We start from the raw sequence: 16160 nt of genomic DNA on the forward strand, positions 1-16160 counted from the left end.
AATTCAAAGTAAGCTTAAGCACAGACGTTTCTTTTTTAAGCCTCTGACGACAACTGGAAGTCAAATGCTCTTTTCAGTTTGCGCGTATTATTGACTTGTCTTCAAAAATTCCAGTTGTAAATGGCAAAAAAAGCTTTCCAAATCCCAGTAAAAGCGCACCAAAAAAAGCAGCATCAGCTTCCGGTTGCCGTCCGTGATTCAAGAGCGAAAATCTGGACCTAAGGGACGGACCATTATTTTTTTGGAGGGGGGGGGGGGGATGAAAAATATTGAAAAAAAAACTGTTTGCAGGGCCTGGAAAGACAAAATAAATTGTTTGCAAACACGATATGTATAACAAAAAATAGTAAGAATTTCGAAAAAAATTGTTTGCCGAGGTGCAAAAAATAAAATAAAAAGTTTGCAGAGGAAAATTTTTCATCCCCCCCCCCCCTCCAAGAAAATAATGGTCCGTCCCTAACTTGGTTAACCTTAATTTACCAAACTCCAAAAAATAACAAATTCAATAATTATATCTGCTTTTACTATTAATTTATGTATGCACTGTGCTTTCAATGATGGGATGTCGACATTGTCTTTCGTTGTCTATTTGGATCAATTTAGGTTTCTGGGAAACTGCTCACCTACCCCTCCCCAAACCTAACATTAACCCTACTTATCGCTTTGGGCAAAATGTTAGGTTTGGGGAGGGGTAGGTGAGCAGTTTCCCAGAAACGTAAATTGATCCGTCTATTTTACAGAAGAAAAATTAAGACATACCACAACATAACATCTTCAGGAAAACAAACATAATGAGTTAAAAGAACTCAATGTTCAGCAGATGTAAAAAGCAATAATGGGAACAGTTTGCTTCACCAATTAAATGCAAATGTGAACACTTGTAACTTATTGTTGTTATAATATTGTTTAAAAAGTACCTTCTTTTATAACACTGCTAGATTAGTTATTATACAATAATTTTGTTACTGGCGCCTTTTATACGAAACATGTTAATAAACTTTAAAAAAAAAACAATAAAAAGTCATGCATGATCTGTCTGAGTTGTCAGTTTTGCAGTGATATACTTTAACGTAAGTTCCTTTATTTCTGGCTTGAACTTTAAACATTTGTTTCTTGTTTCGTTTCCTGTTCTTCCGGATCCATGGCTGGTTCTTTATCTAAGAATAAAAATTATAACAAACACAAATTAGCACTCAGGTCAGCTTACATTAATTAACTCCTGAATTTTCTCAAAAACGCGTTCTATTAACCGTTAAACTGAACTTTTGGTGTTATGATCCTGAATTTCCCTAACAAGAAAAGCACTTTTACGCACTGTAGCAACATTTTGATAAAGATTCCATGTAAAAAATATACTTTACTTTGGTGCATGCGCATAAGCCAAAATTTGGACTTTTTTGCTGAACCGTTCCGATTTTATTTTCTTGCTTCTTTTCCTTCCGATTTTTCGGCTTCCTTATTCTCGTTCCTTTCTTCTGTTCACTTCCTTTCTTCTGACCGAAACAGTTTTGACGTAGTCATTGGAAAACCCTGAAAAGAGAACCTTGATCAACGACAGGTGTACTGGCCTGTTTAAGCACCAATTTTGCACCAACTAACTGATCGTGTTCTTTTTTGACTAGCTCTGTCAGAATGCAACCGGTATTTAAAATGAAAAGTCCTGTGGAAAGGTCAAGCTGTTGCTCCGCTTTATTTCTAAATTTGGCGCGCTAGCAACAACCAATCAGAATTCGACGTTACCCGAATCTCTGTAGAACTTCGTCATCAGTTTGGAATTTTTGGGTTCCGATCGTCCCTTCAGCAGGGTAATAATTAGGAAATAAACACCTTCAGGCGGTTGGTATATTAGAAGATAATGCCCGAGCCTGCTGACATATTGTCTGAAAAATGAACAGTTGGCCCAGAGGCGAAGCTAAGAGGGCAACTGTGAAATTTTTCGGACAATCTTTCAGCCAAACTAAGGGCATTATTAGCCAATATACCAGCAAGCCGGAAAGGGGTTTATTTATTGTATAATCCTCCAATGACTTTCTACAACTTTATTGCCGGTAAAGAGGAGCGTAACTGCGGTTGAAGCAATTGCAAGTGAGATTGGCTTACGTAATTTTTTAAAACTGTCATTTGATTAAAACGTTAGACCTGAAAAGGTGACTTTGTTCGTTTGTTTTGTACTTGTTTACAAAATTGGGCGACGGATATCAGATCTGACGGGGTATAATCGGGGTATAATTATATAATATTGTCTGATACACGTTGTACAATTTTGTACCACGTGATGCGTTTTGTCCAATGAGCGCGCGCGAAAATTAATCGGTGGGTTATAATGGGAATATAAATGAACGCGTAGAAAGTTCTATTGCACAGCCTAACAGTATATCTTCAATGAGAGAAGATCACCTTGTTTCATCTCAGTATCTTCCATGACTTCAGGGGTCCTTTTACCAAGGGTCTCGGGTAGAACCCAGCAAAGAAGGGCTGCAATAAACGACAAACCACCCATGAAGGCAAAGGGTAAAATGGCGTTAAGACGCGTCATCTGCACCACAAATGGTGAACAAGCACCGCCAACGTGACTTGCAAGAGACACCATTCCCATTCCGCTATTCCTGAAAGAAAGAAAAAAAAGGAATATGGTAGCCGGACTTAAAATTGTGTTAGTAGTAATCCCTACGAGGAGGGTGGGATTGGGAGGGGTGCTACTCAGAAATAATTTATACAGGAAGGCTCCGCCCCGAGATCTAAAGACCTACCCTTTTATACCTACGATAGAAAATACTACCCCTTTCATATACCTGCAGTAGGAATTTTTCATCTATTACTTATTATCACTTGAATAATTCTTTAAATGAATCAACCCTTCGCTGGGTCTGCTCGAGGTAATTTTGAAAGGCCTATTAAAATTGGTACCTAACAGACGGTTTTCATTTTCTTTACCCCAACTCGTGAAATCCCTACCCTTTTATATACCTCAAGCCTGAAAAAGGCATCTCTTTTGGAAGGAGCTCCCCCGTAAAGTCCACAATATGGTGTACCTCTGCCTCCTGGGGCTATTATACCCTATCCACTGTCTTGTCCCCGTTTTGCTCGTATTCCCTTTGGGCATGTGTATTGTATATAACAATCAATTTGACGTTAAAATGTATTTTACACCTTACCTCACTACTGTTGGGAAGAGTTCGGCCGAAAAAACGTACACGGCGTCAAACGAAGCAGTAATGAATAGTTTACCCAGCATGCCAAGTGCCACTCGGCCAGCAATAAAAGCTGAAAGAAAAAATCAAGAACGCATTTAATAGGCGTCATTTTTCAACCAATCGAAACGATGCCCAAATAAAGTAGTTTTCGTTGACAATTTGTTGTATAAAAAAACAATTATACTGCTCATTATTATTCCACTATTGCTCCATTTTACCATATTAAGGGAAAATAACGCGTAAAATATGCCACGTTATTACACTGTAGAACAGCGAGGAATACGGACGGACAAACTTACGGGAATTAATACGGACCCAAACTTGGTGGTAAAATGAAGTAGAATAATCAATCCTTTATTCGATGGTATACGAGCGGACATTTGGCTCAAAAATACTACACAACTCGCAAAATATCCGCTCGTATTATATGTTAAACAATCGAATAAGGCGTATTTATCACGATGGTCGCTGTCAGTGTCTCTCTTTTCATTGTAATGAAAACTAAGCACGTAATTTCTAAGGCAAAAAAAATCGACAACAATAATATTTCTGATAAATTTTGCGTAGCTATGCTTACTGTATTTAACTCTGAATTTTGAAGAATCCTCGGTGCCCTTATGAAGAAAAAATCGCCTTGCGTAAGTTAAAGTCAAGATATCAACTGAAATGCTAAACTTAACATAGCAAGGAAATCAGACTTATCTGATTGTCAAATAATTATGCCTTTTTGGAGCCAACATTCCGAGAATTGTTTTCTTTCTAATGCTTCCATTCTGACTGACCTCATGGCTCATTTGCGTTACGATTACGAAAATTATTATGTCCATCCATAGAAAACGACGAACGTCATGTAACCCGCATCAAGTTTCGCCAGGTCCGCAACGCATATCAACCGATTATGGCAGACTTTACTTCTTGCTTCCGGTATGCTTGCTTTTTTGCATTACCGTACCCAAATTCGCAAGTAACCAATCAGAAGCGCGATCTACTGTCCTGATATCCTACGATATCAAGTCACTGACCTGATATGCCACCATATCATGGTCACTTTGAAGTAAAGTAGTGTTACCGAGCGATGAATTGAAAAGAGGTTTTTCCAATAAAACAGAACCTCGTAATTTAAATTTAGCTGGTGTCAAGCGATAGTAAAAGGAGAAAAACTTTCCCGCCAAAACTAAACTTGAGCGCGCTCGCCATTTGCGCGATGTTTGCCGACGAGTAGTCAGTACTGAAACATTCAGACTGAAACAATGGAATTAGAATTTCCACATTTTTCGCTAAATTTTGATTTTGAAAATTTAGAGAATAAAACTCCAAACAAACGAGTGGAACAAAAGGAAGAAGAGGAACTTGATAAAAGTGTTGAAGAAAAAAAAGGTATCAACACAAGCAGGTCAACACAATTTGCACTACGTACCTGGCAAGCATGGCTTCAACAGAGCGTTAAATATAACAGGATTTTTGGTTGAATTTGGGTACGGTAAATACCTAATCGTACCTTTTTGGTACGCTTCGGCTGCATATCAGGCTCGTTTGGTCTCGCCATGGGTATTTTGGCTCGACTGCGTCTCGCCAAAATACGAACCATGGCTCGACCAAACTCGCCTGATATGCCGCCGAAGCGTACCAAAAAGGTACGATTAGTTATTATTACAGTTATGTCAGCAGAAAAGGCTGCTTGTTACCTGTGTTTTCTGTCCCAGCTGGGATAAATGAAACCGCTACGATAGAAACTCCTGCAATGACCATAAAGGCTACAGTAGTCTTCTTTCGTCCAAACCTAAAAGAATTGAACGAATTAGAAATAAGCTCCTTCGGACTTAATTTCCCTTTTCCCTTTCACACAGCTGTTACAAAAGTAGGAATTTAAAACATCAAAAAAATTCATCTGTTCATCCACATTGATATACGGCCGAGTTTTCTAGAACCTGCGCCCCTCGCCACATGTCAGCAGAATTTAACGCTGAGCTGCAATCTAATTGTGAATTCAAATAGTCGTCAGCAAAAATTTTATGTGGCTCATCAGTTAGAAATGAAAGCTGAGAAGGTATGTGATAAAAAGCGTGCATTTTCAGCTCCTTTTTCCAGGTGGGAGCGCCATCAGGTTTGTGCAATCGCAGACTCACCTATTGCAGTTGTCAATAGCTAATACATGTGAAGGCATTTCCACCAAGCTTGTTAACGCAAAGTTCAGATAGATGCTGCCACCAAATTCACCTGAGCTTAATGAAAGCCCGTAATACAATACACCATGTACAAACCTAAAATACAACAACAGAGATTACATAAGCCTGTAGCCGTGCAAGGGTTTCTTGGCGAGCTTTCGCTCAATAGTGCGTTTTTCCCAACCATTAGAATCCCGATTTCTCGAAACCCTCGGGCGGTTTCTCGATACTCTTGACTTCTCGAATCAATTTTGGTTTCCCTTGGATGGTACTTTTACCCCCGATTCTTTGAAGCAATATTTTCTTTTACTCAGGACGCTTGAGAAATCGGAACTCTACTGAATTAACTAGATTTTAGCTTGCAATGTATTTTAGTGGGTGAGTTAAAAGGGCGGGAACAAGACGGCAAAGAAAAAGAAAAACGGATGCCTGCAAATTTTAAGCCTGCGATGCAAGTGTTTTTTTCAGGGGGTGAGCGTTTGAATTCAAAGACGCGAGTGCGTCAGCCCGACTCTCACCCCTTCTCCGTTTTCTCACTTGCGCCAACCTTCAAAACGCTCGATGGAATATTCAGGTCGCTCATCAAAAATGCGCCTGCACTGCAGTAAATCAATGTGTGCATGGAAAGGCACCATGACAAAAAATGTGGGAAGTTCTAGATCACCCAGGGTGGTACGAAAAAGTAGGTACCACAAGCATCCCCATCAGGGTGCCACACAGTGAAACCCCCTTATCGAGGCGCGTTCAGTCTCCTTTCCTTATCAAGGCGCGTTCAGTTGCGAAATAAGCATTTTTTTCCTCTTTAAAAATTCGCTTGTACTGTCTGTATACAGTAAAAAAATGTTACTCACCATGCATAAAACTGAATGAGTGAAAGCTTGGCCAGTTTCCATGTTTTAAAGAGTTCCAAGATACCATTATTGGCTGTAGTCACTGGGACATAAAGTTCATCGCTTGGCATTTCTTTCTTGTTGACTTTCGCGACATTCTTCAAAATTTCTCGGGCTTCTTCTTTGCGACCATTAACGAGGAGCCATCGCACCGATTCTGGAATAAACCTTCGGACAAAAAGAAAGTAAAAGGAGCATTGATTTAGGCCCATTTGCACAACCAATTTTTGGTTCCTTTTTGGGGATTGCGAATTTTGCCATGCTTTTTCTGCAACTACCTGCGCGCAATTTCAGCGTGATTTGATCGCAAAACGCTAGAATTGCCATGAAACGTAATAAGATGAAGGGGGGGGGGGGGGGGGGGGGGTTGTATCAGAGTATGAGCCACTTTTTATAAACAAGAATACTGTTGTTTTCGTCGTACGTTCCAGGCCTTCGGCAATATCACACTGCACGCATTCAAATCACAGCTGGAGTACACGCGATTTGTATTTGTCTAACGCACCAAATCATTTCTCTGAGTGCAAATCGTGACAAACCTTGCATTAAAAATCGCCTGCGTAAACTGGCCTTTGGCCCGGCTGCACTTTATATCTTTTAATGGACATCTCTCTGAGGAGGAAAATCCTCTTCTGAAACGGACTGAACAGTAAACGGACGCTTTGTGACCAGTTATAATAATACCTCACGTCCATTCAGCGGGGAAAAGGGTCGGATAAGTGCCATAAATAAGGCCTGTTTAAGGGCCCACTGACGTATATATTTGGACCCGTTGCTAGGGACATTCACGGTTATATAGTTTAGCAATTTTTCTTGTTTAGTTATGGTTGAATCTTCTACTCAGTCCATAACGTAAATATGACGTCATCGCGTCACGCCCATGATCACGTGACCAATACAGAAATTTTTTTGATGTTTTGCATGTTATCAGAAAATCATTCATGGTGTCACGATCTTTATTTGTTTTTGTATCTTGGTAAGTATGGGTAACATTTCATTATGGAAAATAATTTTTTTTAGAGAGATTTAAAATATTGATTTGTCCATAAAATTTTTATTAAAAATGATTTAAGCAAATGAATACTTGGTTATGTTCCCGACCCAGGTCGTAAAAATATAACGTCGAAAAAAAGTGAATCAAATTAAAGACCGCAAAGTATTTAGATTTTTTCTGCAAACCGGAAATCATTTTGTTAAGGTGATTCAACTGAAATAGAAGGAGTATTAAAAATTTTCTGAAACTTAGTCCAGGTTACAATTATGTTATGAGCATTAAAAAAATGAAATAAAAAATGGGGGTCACCGCGCTAGTTTTTGTGTAAAATGGATGGGCATTATAGTAAATATACGACCCGCGAGGTAAATATTAGGAACCCTAGTAATTAGAATGGGGAACTTTTGTTTCTAGAAAAAAATCATTTTTGCATTAAAGTATTAGTCTATTTCAACAAAATAGACTTTGATCTTATATTAAAAACTATTCTTATTGTACAGGAAAAAAGATAACGAAAGAAATTAAAGATTTTGCTTTGTGCGCACGTTAACGGCACTACCTAAAAACGTGTTTTTTACGGCATTAAAATTAGAATATCTCGATGTAGAATTTTAAACTTTTCTTTAAATCGCGTTATATTATAGACAACCGTATGACATTTAAATTAATGTATTAAAAAATGGGGGTCACCGTGCTCGTTTAAGAGAAAACGACCATTTATTTCCCTACCGAGCGTAGGCTGAAGGGAATCTCATAGTGTTCAGTGTGCGCGCGCGCTCGTGCGCGCGCTAAATAACGCGAAAACGTATGCGCAGCAAGGATGCGCAATGCATTTCCGTGGAATCACCTTAACGCATGCGTAATTCATCTGACAAGAGAACAGTGCGCGCGCTAGTTGTACGCGTACGCTTTTGAGATTATTTGCATGTGTAAAAAAAACTGCTTTTCCTGGTTTAATTTAATCTGACTCACGTTCTCAGATGTGAAGTCAACTATTAGTCAGGAAGTTTTCGGTAGTTCTTATTGTTTCATCTTATTTGGCGAGTTTGAAGAAGTGCTCGAAAGGAAATTTTTTTTGCACATCTGGCGCGTACAGATAGCGTGAGTAACCCGTACACGCAATACAGCGCGCGCTCTTTTAGCACCTTAGCAACACGCGAGAAATCCGTCAGTGGGCCTTTAATCAGGCTACGAATGACCACAAGCTCAAGGAGAATTCAATTAAACTTACTTCCAGAACGCCAGGATAAAAATCCAAGGGGTCGATGACAGGATCATAAGTGTACGCCAGTTACGAACAAAATAGGCCTTAAGTCCCAAAATCATCAGGGCTGCTGTGAAGTAAAACCAAACCATGGTCCCTGCTAGTGCTCTCTTTTCGGGCCCCACCAGTTCAGTCGCCAGTACGAACATTGAAAGAAAACAGCCAGCCTCAAAAACACCGACGAAAAAACGGCAAACAACGACAATCCAGATGGCCTTTACGAACGCCATTACAAATGTGATGAGCAGAACAAATAACACCGAAGGGAAAAGGACACTTTTGCGGCCATATTTGTCGGCTACAAGGCCAAGCACGATGGCACCAACTGCCCAGCCAAAAAACAACATGGCGTTCGCTAGCCAGGCCAAGAAGCCACGACTGCAGACCAAGTCAAACTGAAAAAAAAAAACCATCAAAGATAATCATTCTTTTTTGTTTCTACATCATGTCGAAGACTTACTGTACCTTAGCCGACGCTTCTTCCCGCGCACAAAACGTAACCCTAAGGGAGACTGGACTGACATGGTTCCATGCAGCTTTATTTCTAGCTTTTAGTGTGAACTCAGAATTTTTTTCTGAGTTCTTTCTCTCCACACATCAATCCATTATTATTTATTTATTTACTCTGAGAGTACTACGTGACTGTGATGCAGTTAAATGTGTGTGTTCATTGACATAATGTGACTTGCGCGATGCAGTCGTTGTGTCACCCACAAATGACCACTGCTCACCATTAGAGTTCTCAGTAGCTCAGTGGTTAGAGCGTCCGAGTAGTGTACGGAAGGTCGTGGGTTCGAGTCCCATCTGTGAACTCAGATTTTTTTCTGAGTTCTTTTTCTCCACACATCAATCCATTATTAGTATTTTTAACTCAATTAATTAATTAATTTGTTTATGGGGGACCACCCTGAAAACCACATGTTACGCGCTGACGGACACTTCCTCCAGAAAGACCGGATTTCACTCCAGGGGGTGGGAAGAATAGAAACTATTAAAAATACACTGGTCAAGGTAAAATTGAGAGGATTGTTCAGAAGCAAAACCGAGCAAAAATTGTTCTGTGATAACAACGGTAATTAAAAACTCTATGTGCACTGCTGGCTTCTTTTGGATAAAATGACTTCTTCATACCCCCGGGGGTAAAATGACTTCTTCATACCCCACCGGGGGGGGGGGGTTCTCCTTGGAATTTTTGGTGGGGGTGTGCCGCCCGCACCTCCAAATCCAGACCCAATTTCAGACCAATAAATGCCATTTTCCACACCCGTTTTCAGACCTGGCCTCAAAAATCCATACCCGTTTTCAGACCTGACCTTGAAAAGAAAGTCAACGTAACCTAGGTACAATTTAGCTGGAATGATATATTTTTTCTCTCTCACCAGTTACTCGCCCAGGTTGCTGGCAAGAAAAATAAGTTTATAACCTTTCATTAACGTTCCCCCGATATCCATACCCAATTTCAGACCAAAATGTTGAAAATCTATACCCGTTTTCCGACCAAAACGGCTCAAAAACCATACCCTTTGGGGCGGCACATACCTATATAGCTCATGTATGGGAGTGCCCCCCCCCCCCCCGGGTACCCGACATACCCGACAATGCCCTGGTCCCGGTCGTTCGAAGTATATGCATAAAACTATCCCTCAGATAGGTCACTATCAATATCCAGTGATCAGATTATAACGTACCTTACTACATGAAATTTTCGCGACACGTTAATTTCGCGAATTTTGCGATTCCAAAAAAATCGCGAAATTAAAGTGACGCGAACAATAAGTGTCGCGAACATAACATGACGCAAAAATTATCACATTATGTCAATAATTAAGAAAAAGTAAGTTAAGTGCCTTAAATGCCACTGAAGGAAGGAATTATCAATCTCTATGGATGTTGTCGTCAATCATTGACTCAAGAACAATAACTCATGCACGTACCGAGCATAACCTACTTGTAGACATTAACTGTAGTACATCTAAGGTCAAGATATGACCTTAGATGTTATGCAAACAAATCTTTTTTCCCTTGTTTTACCTCGTCAACAATTGTCTGATGCGGTCCTTCGTAGAGATTATAATCCGCGAACTTCCAATCGCTTCTATTGAGAGAACACCTCCTCTCGTAAAGTGAAATAGGTTTGGTAGCTGTGCTGTAAACCTTGCTCTGTGCGGATGAACTGTTCGACTCCAAACACGCCACGCTTTGATCAGCGCACATCCACGGCGGCTCGTACGCTGCAAACACCATGATCAGTGTTTGATAGGTGATGGGAAAGAATATGAACATGAACATAACTAAAATGCGAATCTGGTAAGGACCAAACTGGCCAATACGCCTCAAAACCGAGTCCACGTCTAAAACCATGTTGTTGTCGACGCTTAGTTCTTAGAAAACCCGAGAGCACGTAAACGTAAACCTTGATTTTGCATCCGCATATAAGTCTACTGTATTTTATTTTAATACTGTAGCTGATTGGTTCTCACACACTTCGGTTAACAGCGGACATGACCCTAGCATAGCTTACTTGTAAACTAGATTCTTGGCGTGTTGTCAAATTTGTTCGTTACGTCAAGACAAGGAAAGGTTTTACAAAAGATGGCTAGAATCTTATACATGAGACATTTGCCCGCCAAAAAATGAAACAACTGTCAGTTCTAAACTAAATCGTCGTAAAACGATAACTCGCCGAAATTATTGCTTTAAACCAGCCTAAGGATCTGGCAAAAAATGCTAAAAAAGAAACCAAAAAACAACAACAACAAGCCCAAGAAGAAAGACAAATAATAAAACACGACAAGAGGGTAACTGATAATTTTATTTACAAGCATTTCGAATGTTATAATACATGCATATACCATCTAACGTCTAAGGCGGTAGAGCTATGTTTGTCCCTACTCAAGGGTCAAAGATAGCCTGGGTTAACGAGCACGCTAGAGCTATTTTTAGCCCGTCTATCTGCATAGTACGTAGGTCATACTAGACTGTTCACAGTCCCCTATTTTTCCGTGAAGTCGTAGAAATGGATCTTTCAGTCCGACGGGCCGCCCTGATCTTGGTTTACGAACGCGAGCAAAAAATGGGGAGAGTGCAAAAAACCCCCGTGGGTGGGGGGGGGGGGGAGTGTGGCGGGGCGGAACGATCGATCGATCTCTACGACTTCACGGAAAAATAGGGGACTGTGAACAGTCTAAGGTCATACTTGGTACAATCATGTTAGACGCAAGAGTAACGTTCGATTTCAAGATAACATGACATATGATATGAAATATGTCATGATATGAAATAAGCCCACTCCATGGATTCTTATATCCCTGCCCCTCTATTATCAAAAGTTCCTAAAAGAAGTAAGCCCCACTTCCCCTGGGGGGCTTAGTAGAGCTTTTATGGTAGCTGCACTGTGCCATTTCTGTTTCAGAATGTAACTTTTGTGCTGCAACGATGTTGTTATGTTGATGCCAGAAGTCAGTGGAAAGTCAGCTTGGTTTCAGTGCCATCATGGTGTTAACATCCCATATTAAAGTTCTCAGCTTGTCAATTAGTTCTTTAATCTCCTGATTCTTACTTCTAAGTTTCTGTTGAAGAGGAAAAAGGAATGAAAGCTCATGATTACTATGACTTATAGAACATACCGTAAACATCCTGTTATAAGCCCTCCCCCCCCTGCTTATAAGCGCCCCTGGTTATAGACCCATCTACCTGGTAACACACAAAAAAAATTCCTGATTAAAAGCCCCCACCCCCCTAGATATAAGTCGCTCTCTACTGGATGACAGTATTGAACAGGGCTAAAATTTAATGTTGCTTCATTATGACTTTCTAACTTAGAAATATATTTCGATCAACACTGCTGTGGCTTGGTTCAAAACATTATTTTTTATTCTGCTTATAACCCCCCCCCCCCCACCCTCGACATGAGCCCATCCGTTTATAAGCTCATCCAAAACCCCTTACGAAGTTGTATAAGCCCAGGTCTCATAACCGGAATTTTACGATACATAATACATACATACTGTAGTTGTACACCTTGGCATGAAAAAAGACATGACAAGTCCTACATGATTGAACCTTCCATAGACAGTCGCCTCCCACAAGTATATGTAGACAGTTAGTCATGGTTCCAGCCACATACAAACACAACATTTTTAACCACCCACAATCAAACAAATCTGTGAAGAACATCTGCTTAGGAGGGGTTTGACCGTAATTGGCAAGACTGATAAACTTCCTATTTCTTCTTGTAAGGGACTGGTCATAAAGTACATGGGGGTGGGGGGGGGGGGGGCTATGAACAATTGAGGCTTGGGTCACTATTTTTTAACACATCAAAAAGGGTGGGTCAGGAGATATAATGTACTGCATTAGGGGTGGGTCATGGTTAAATTATTCATTTGACGGCATCTATAATAGTGCAAAAATTCTATCAGAATGCCTAAAACATCATTTCTGAGGTTCTAAAAATCTAAATTTTTCCAGGGGGACATCTCCCCGGACCCTCGGAACCTCGATATAACGAAGGGCCAAGGGACTGGCAAAATGTGTTCGCTATATCGAGGTTTCGTTATATCGAGGTTCTTTTCCATATATTTTGCTGTTACTGGGACGAGGACTTCGTTATATAGAGGTTTGTTAAATCGAGGTTCCACTGTATTAACCTAACATCATTAACTCAAAACCACCAACTATTATTATCCCTTTGAACTGCAGAGACTATATATACAACAGTACAAAAAAAATTCTACTAAAATGCCTTAAAATAGCATTTCGGGGATTCTGACACTGACAAGTTTCAAACTTTCAATATCAAAGATTTTTTGGAGATTCAGACTTAAGTGGTAAGCCAATGTTCCCTAATGTACCTATCCACAATACTGATTTTGGTTGCGGGGTGGGCCACTGGGTTTTTCTGCGCCACTCAAGGGTGGGCTGCCCCAATTTGTCAAATAACTGGGGGGGGGGGTGGGCCACTGAAAATCAGTACAAATTCATAGCCCCCCCACCCTGTACTTAATGACACATCCCTAAAATCTACACATTGTCAAACTGTCAGGTGATGAAAATATAAACAAAATCATCAACAACAGAAGGAGATATCATGTTTAATGTAACACCAATTCTCAGAAATGATGTAAATCAGTGGCAATCAATAAACCAGAAGAATTAACAATTTCACACTTGCACAGTAGAAGAAATTGATTTGAGGTAACAAATGTAGCAGCTCATCTACTCTGACTGAGGCATAATCTTTGAAGCATACTGAAATGGTTATGCATATGAAACATGCAACACATGCACACAAATTAGAAGTATTTATTAAATTACCTCTTGAAGTGTGTCATGTTCAATTTGAAGAGCAGTAGATTCATTGGAAGTTTCCATATCAGGTTCCTCTACTGTAGTTTTTAAGGGAACCATGGCCTAAAGAGCAGATGAACATGCCATTAGTTATAGACAAACTTTTACATTTTACGGAAATAAATGAAAAGAGCAAAGCAACAATGCCAGCACCAAACGTTACGAGGACAGAACCTTTTTTGAACCTTGTTTTTAACATACAATTCTTGTTAGTGTTTTCCTGACATTTCACAGTGTAACTTACTAGTTTGGGAAATTTCACTGATTGTAAACCAAGATGGCACTTAATATTTTACTATTTGTGATTGACCACCCCTAGTCAACTTTTGAAACTTTTTTGCCTGATACATATGTTATATGCAGTTTATCAATACTTTATTGAGATCTGCACAATAACAAGCTGTTAGCTTAGAGGTTCTCCTACCACACTGTATATACAGAGAGAAACAACTTTTTTAGTCATTTTCTTTTTATTGTTTTAACCCATTCCTTTCAAAGTTGTGACTTTCTTCTTAATTGTTTACTAAAAATCTTTTATTTAACATACTGATCAACACCTGTCAAATGGTGTATGTAAATGTAAACATAATTTATTTACCCACGTGACACGGAAGAGCTCAGGAGCTCGTAAAGACATGTATGTGCATCCAAGATCAAATTGGAATTTGGAGCGTTGGTTTTTATGGAGGGAGGAAAACCGGAGAACCCAGAGAAAAACCCTCGGAGCAGGAACGAGAACCAACAACAAACTCAACCCACATATGGCACCAGGCCGGAATCGAACCCGGGCCACATTGGTGGGAGGCGAGCTCTCTCACCACTGCGCCTTCCCTGCTCCCCCATGCTCCTCCCATATGGCTATCCGGTTTAAGCTTATTTTTTAATTTGTAAAATAATTTTCTAATAATTATTTTTTTTTTTGTTAATTTACAAAAAAATATATAAAGACCAACCTCCAAATCTTCGCCATGAGGGATTTCTATACGCCTGTTACTTTCATCATAGAAAGCCCTCAGCCGAGAGAACAGCTCTTTCAAACCGTTCAATGTTTCTTGTATTTGCTTGTTGTTATTCCGAACACCCTGTTTGGACTTCTCGTCTACGACCATACTAGTGTCTTGCAAACAACGAAACAGACGAGTAGCTTTGTTGACAATCTCTTGAACAGTTTGCTGGCCTTGTAATGTTATCGATATTTCGTTTAACTGTTGTATACTTGTTTGTCTGGTCGCCTTTTTTTCTTCTCGTAACGCGGCTGAAAGGCCCGCGGGTAAACTTGATTGCATTGCTCCCTGCATCACCCGTTTCGACGCCATGTTGGTTTGCGGCTCAAAGGGCAAAAGCTCGTCAGCAATCCCCTCCGGTAGTTCCAGTCTTTCGCAACCAAGGGGACCGAAGTTCACTTCATTGTCTATTCAAACTGTTAGCACAGAACTTGAAAATAATTGCTCGGGCACTTTTTGGCAACTTTTCATATTTCGAACAATTTTGAGCAATTTCTAGACCGAAGATCTTCGAAGATTGTACGAGTGTTGTTCGAAGGCAAAACGAACGTTTCCGAAGATTAACGAAATTTGCCGAAGATTTTCGTGGAACATCCAAAGACTTTTTGAAATTAGTCAGCAAACATGACGTCATCGATATCTTCACGATTTTTCTTAGTGAAAGAAATCCTTGTAATTCAAAAAATTTCACTCTAAAATGTTATTTAGATACTTCTGTTGCAGTAAAAATGAAAAAAAAGTTCTTAGAAATCTTACCTTCAAAGGGAAATTAGCATATATTGGAGAAATTTTCTTGATAAAAAACAGCGTTTTGGATTTTTGGTGGCAACTTTCGAGCAACTTTTTTGGATTTTTGGAACATTTTTTGAGTACCTTTTTCAGAAATTTTGAGCAAATTTTTGAATAATTTCGAGCAACTTGTGGAAAGCCCTACTTAAAAATATAAGCCATAAATTAAAATAGTGCAACTGAAGCTCAAATATGGCCGTCAATTTAATCCCAATTAAGCATTGCAGCCATTACTCACTGTATTACCATCGGTCACACTAAAACATCATTAGTGATTACATGTTGTACTCTTGCACTCGATTCTTGCTTTCAATCGAATCAAAATTGGAATGATTGTAAACAACTTGTTCTCAATCAATCAAAATCGAGTAATTTTCATTGTCATGTTTTACACTAAGAGGTTAACATAAATATTAGTCTCCCTCGCAGTTTTAGTGTCGTCACGCAACGCCCCTCCCCACGTTTGTTGGGAGGAACGTTGCGTGACGACACTAGATTAGGTTGTGAGAGA

At 39.7% G+C, this 16160-nt stretch overlaps 2 protein-coding genes across 2 annotated transcripts; both read right to left on the reverse strand.

The window, feature by feature from the left end:
* Window positions 1-927: 927 nt before the first annotated feature.
* LOC144666130 (organic cation transporter protein-like) lies at window positions 928-11177 on the reverse strand. Its single transcript, XM_078527489.1, has 8 exons — window positions 10539-11177; window positions 8475-8902; window positions 6211-6417; window positions 5321-5455; window positions 4880-4974; window positions 3156-3264; window positions 2398-2606; window positions 928-1157 (listed from the first exon to the last, which is right to left on the reverse strand). Exons 1-8 carry the CDS (start codon window positions 10866-10868, stop codon window positions 1099-1101), a joined length of 1572 nt encoding a protein of 523 aa, XP_078383615.1. The 5' UTR covers window positions 10869-11177; the 3' UTR covers window positions 928-1098.
* Window positions 11178-11700: 523 nt separating this feature from the next.
* On the reverse strand, window positions 11701-15203 carry LOC144666158 (mediator of RNA polymerase II transcription subunit 30-like). Its single transcript, XM_078527522.1, has 3 exons — window positions 14810-15203; window positions 13824-13919; window positions 11701-12076 (listed from the first exon to the last, which is right to left on the reverse strand). The coding sequence occupies exons 1-3, from the start codon at window positions 15170-15172 to the stop codon at window positions 11978-11980; spliced, it is 558 nt and encodes a 185-aa protein (XP_078383648.1). The 5' UTR covers window positions 15173-15203; the 3' UTR covers window positions 11701-11977.
* Window positions 15204-16160: the final 957 nt, after the last annotated feature.

The sequence above is a fragment of the Oculina patagonica genome, chromosome 9 (assembly GCF_052425735.1).
Source record: "Oculina patagonica isolate OP01 chromosome 9, crgOcupat, whole genome shotgun sequence".
In the NCBI taxonomy this organism is placed as follows: Eukaryota; Metazoa; Cnidaria; class Anthozoa; order Scleractinia; family Oculinidae; genus Oculina; species Oculina patagonica.

What these genes read in the sequence shown, in the direction of transcription:
- LOC144666130 (XM_078527489.1), bottom strand. Translation starts at nt 10,868, where the DNA reads ATGGTTTTAGACGTGGACTCGGTTTTGAGGCGTATTGGCCAGTTTGGT. An exon ending in TTTATCCTGGCGTTCTGGAA is followed by an intron (nt 6,418 to 8,474) that starts GTAAGTTTAATT and finishes TTTTGTCCGAAG; the next exon opens with GTTTATTCCAGAATCGGTGC. An exon ending in AGCTGGGACAGAAAACACAG is followed by an intron (nt 3,265 to 4,879) that starts GTAACAAGCAGC and finishes TTTTTCTTTCAG; the next exon opens with CTTTTATTGCTGGCCGAGTG.
- LOC144666158 (XM_078527522.1), bottom strand. Translation starts at nt 15,172, where the DNA reads ATGGCGTCGAAACGGGTGATGCAGGGAGCAATGCAATCAAGTTTACCC. An exon ending in CTCATGGCGAAGATTTGGAG is followed by an intron (nt 13,920 to 14,809) that starts GTTGGTCTTTAT and finishes TCTGCTCTTTAG; the next exon opens with GCCATGGTTCCCTTAAAAAC. An exon ending in AACATGACACACTTCAAGAG is followed by an intron (nt 12,077 to 13,823) that starts GTAATTTAATAA and finishes CCTCTTCAACAG; the next exon opens with AAACTTAGAAGTAAGAATCA.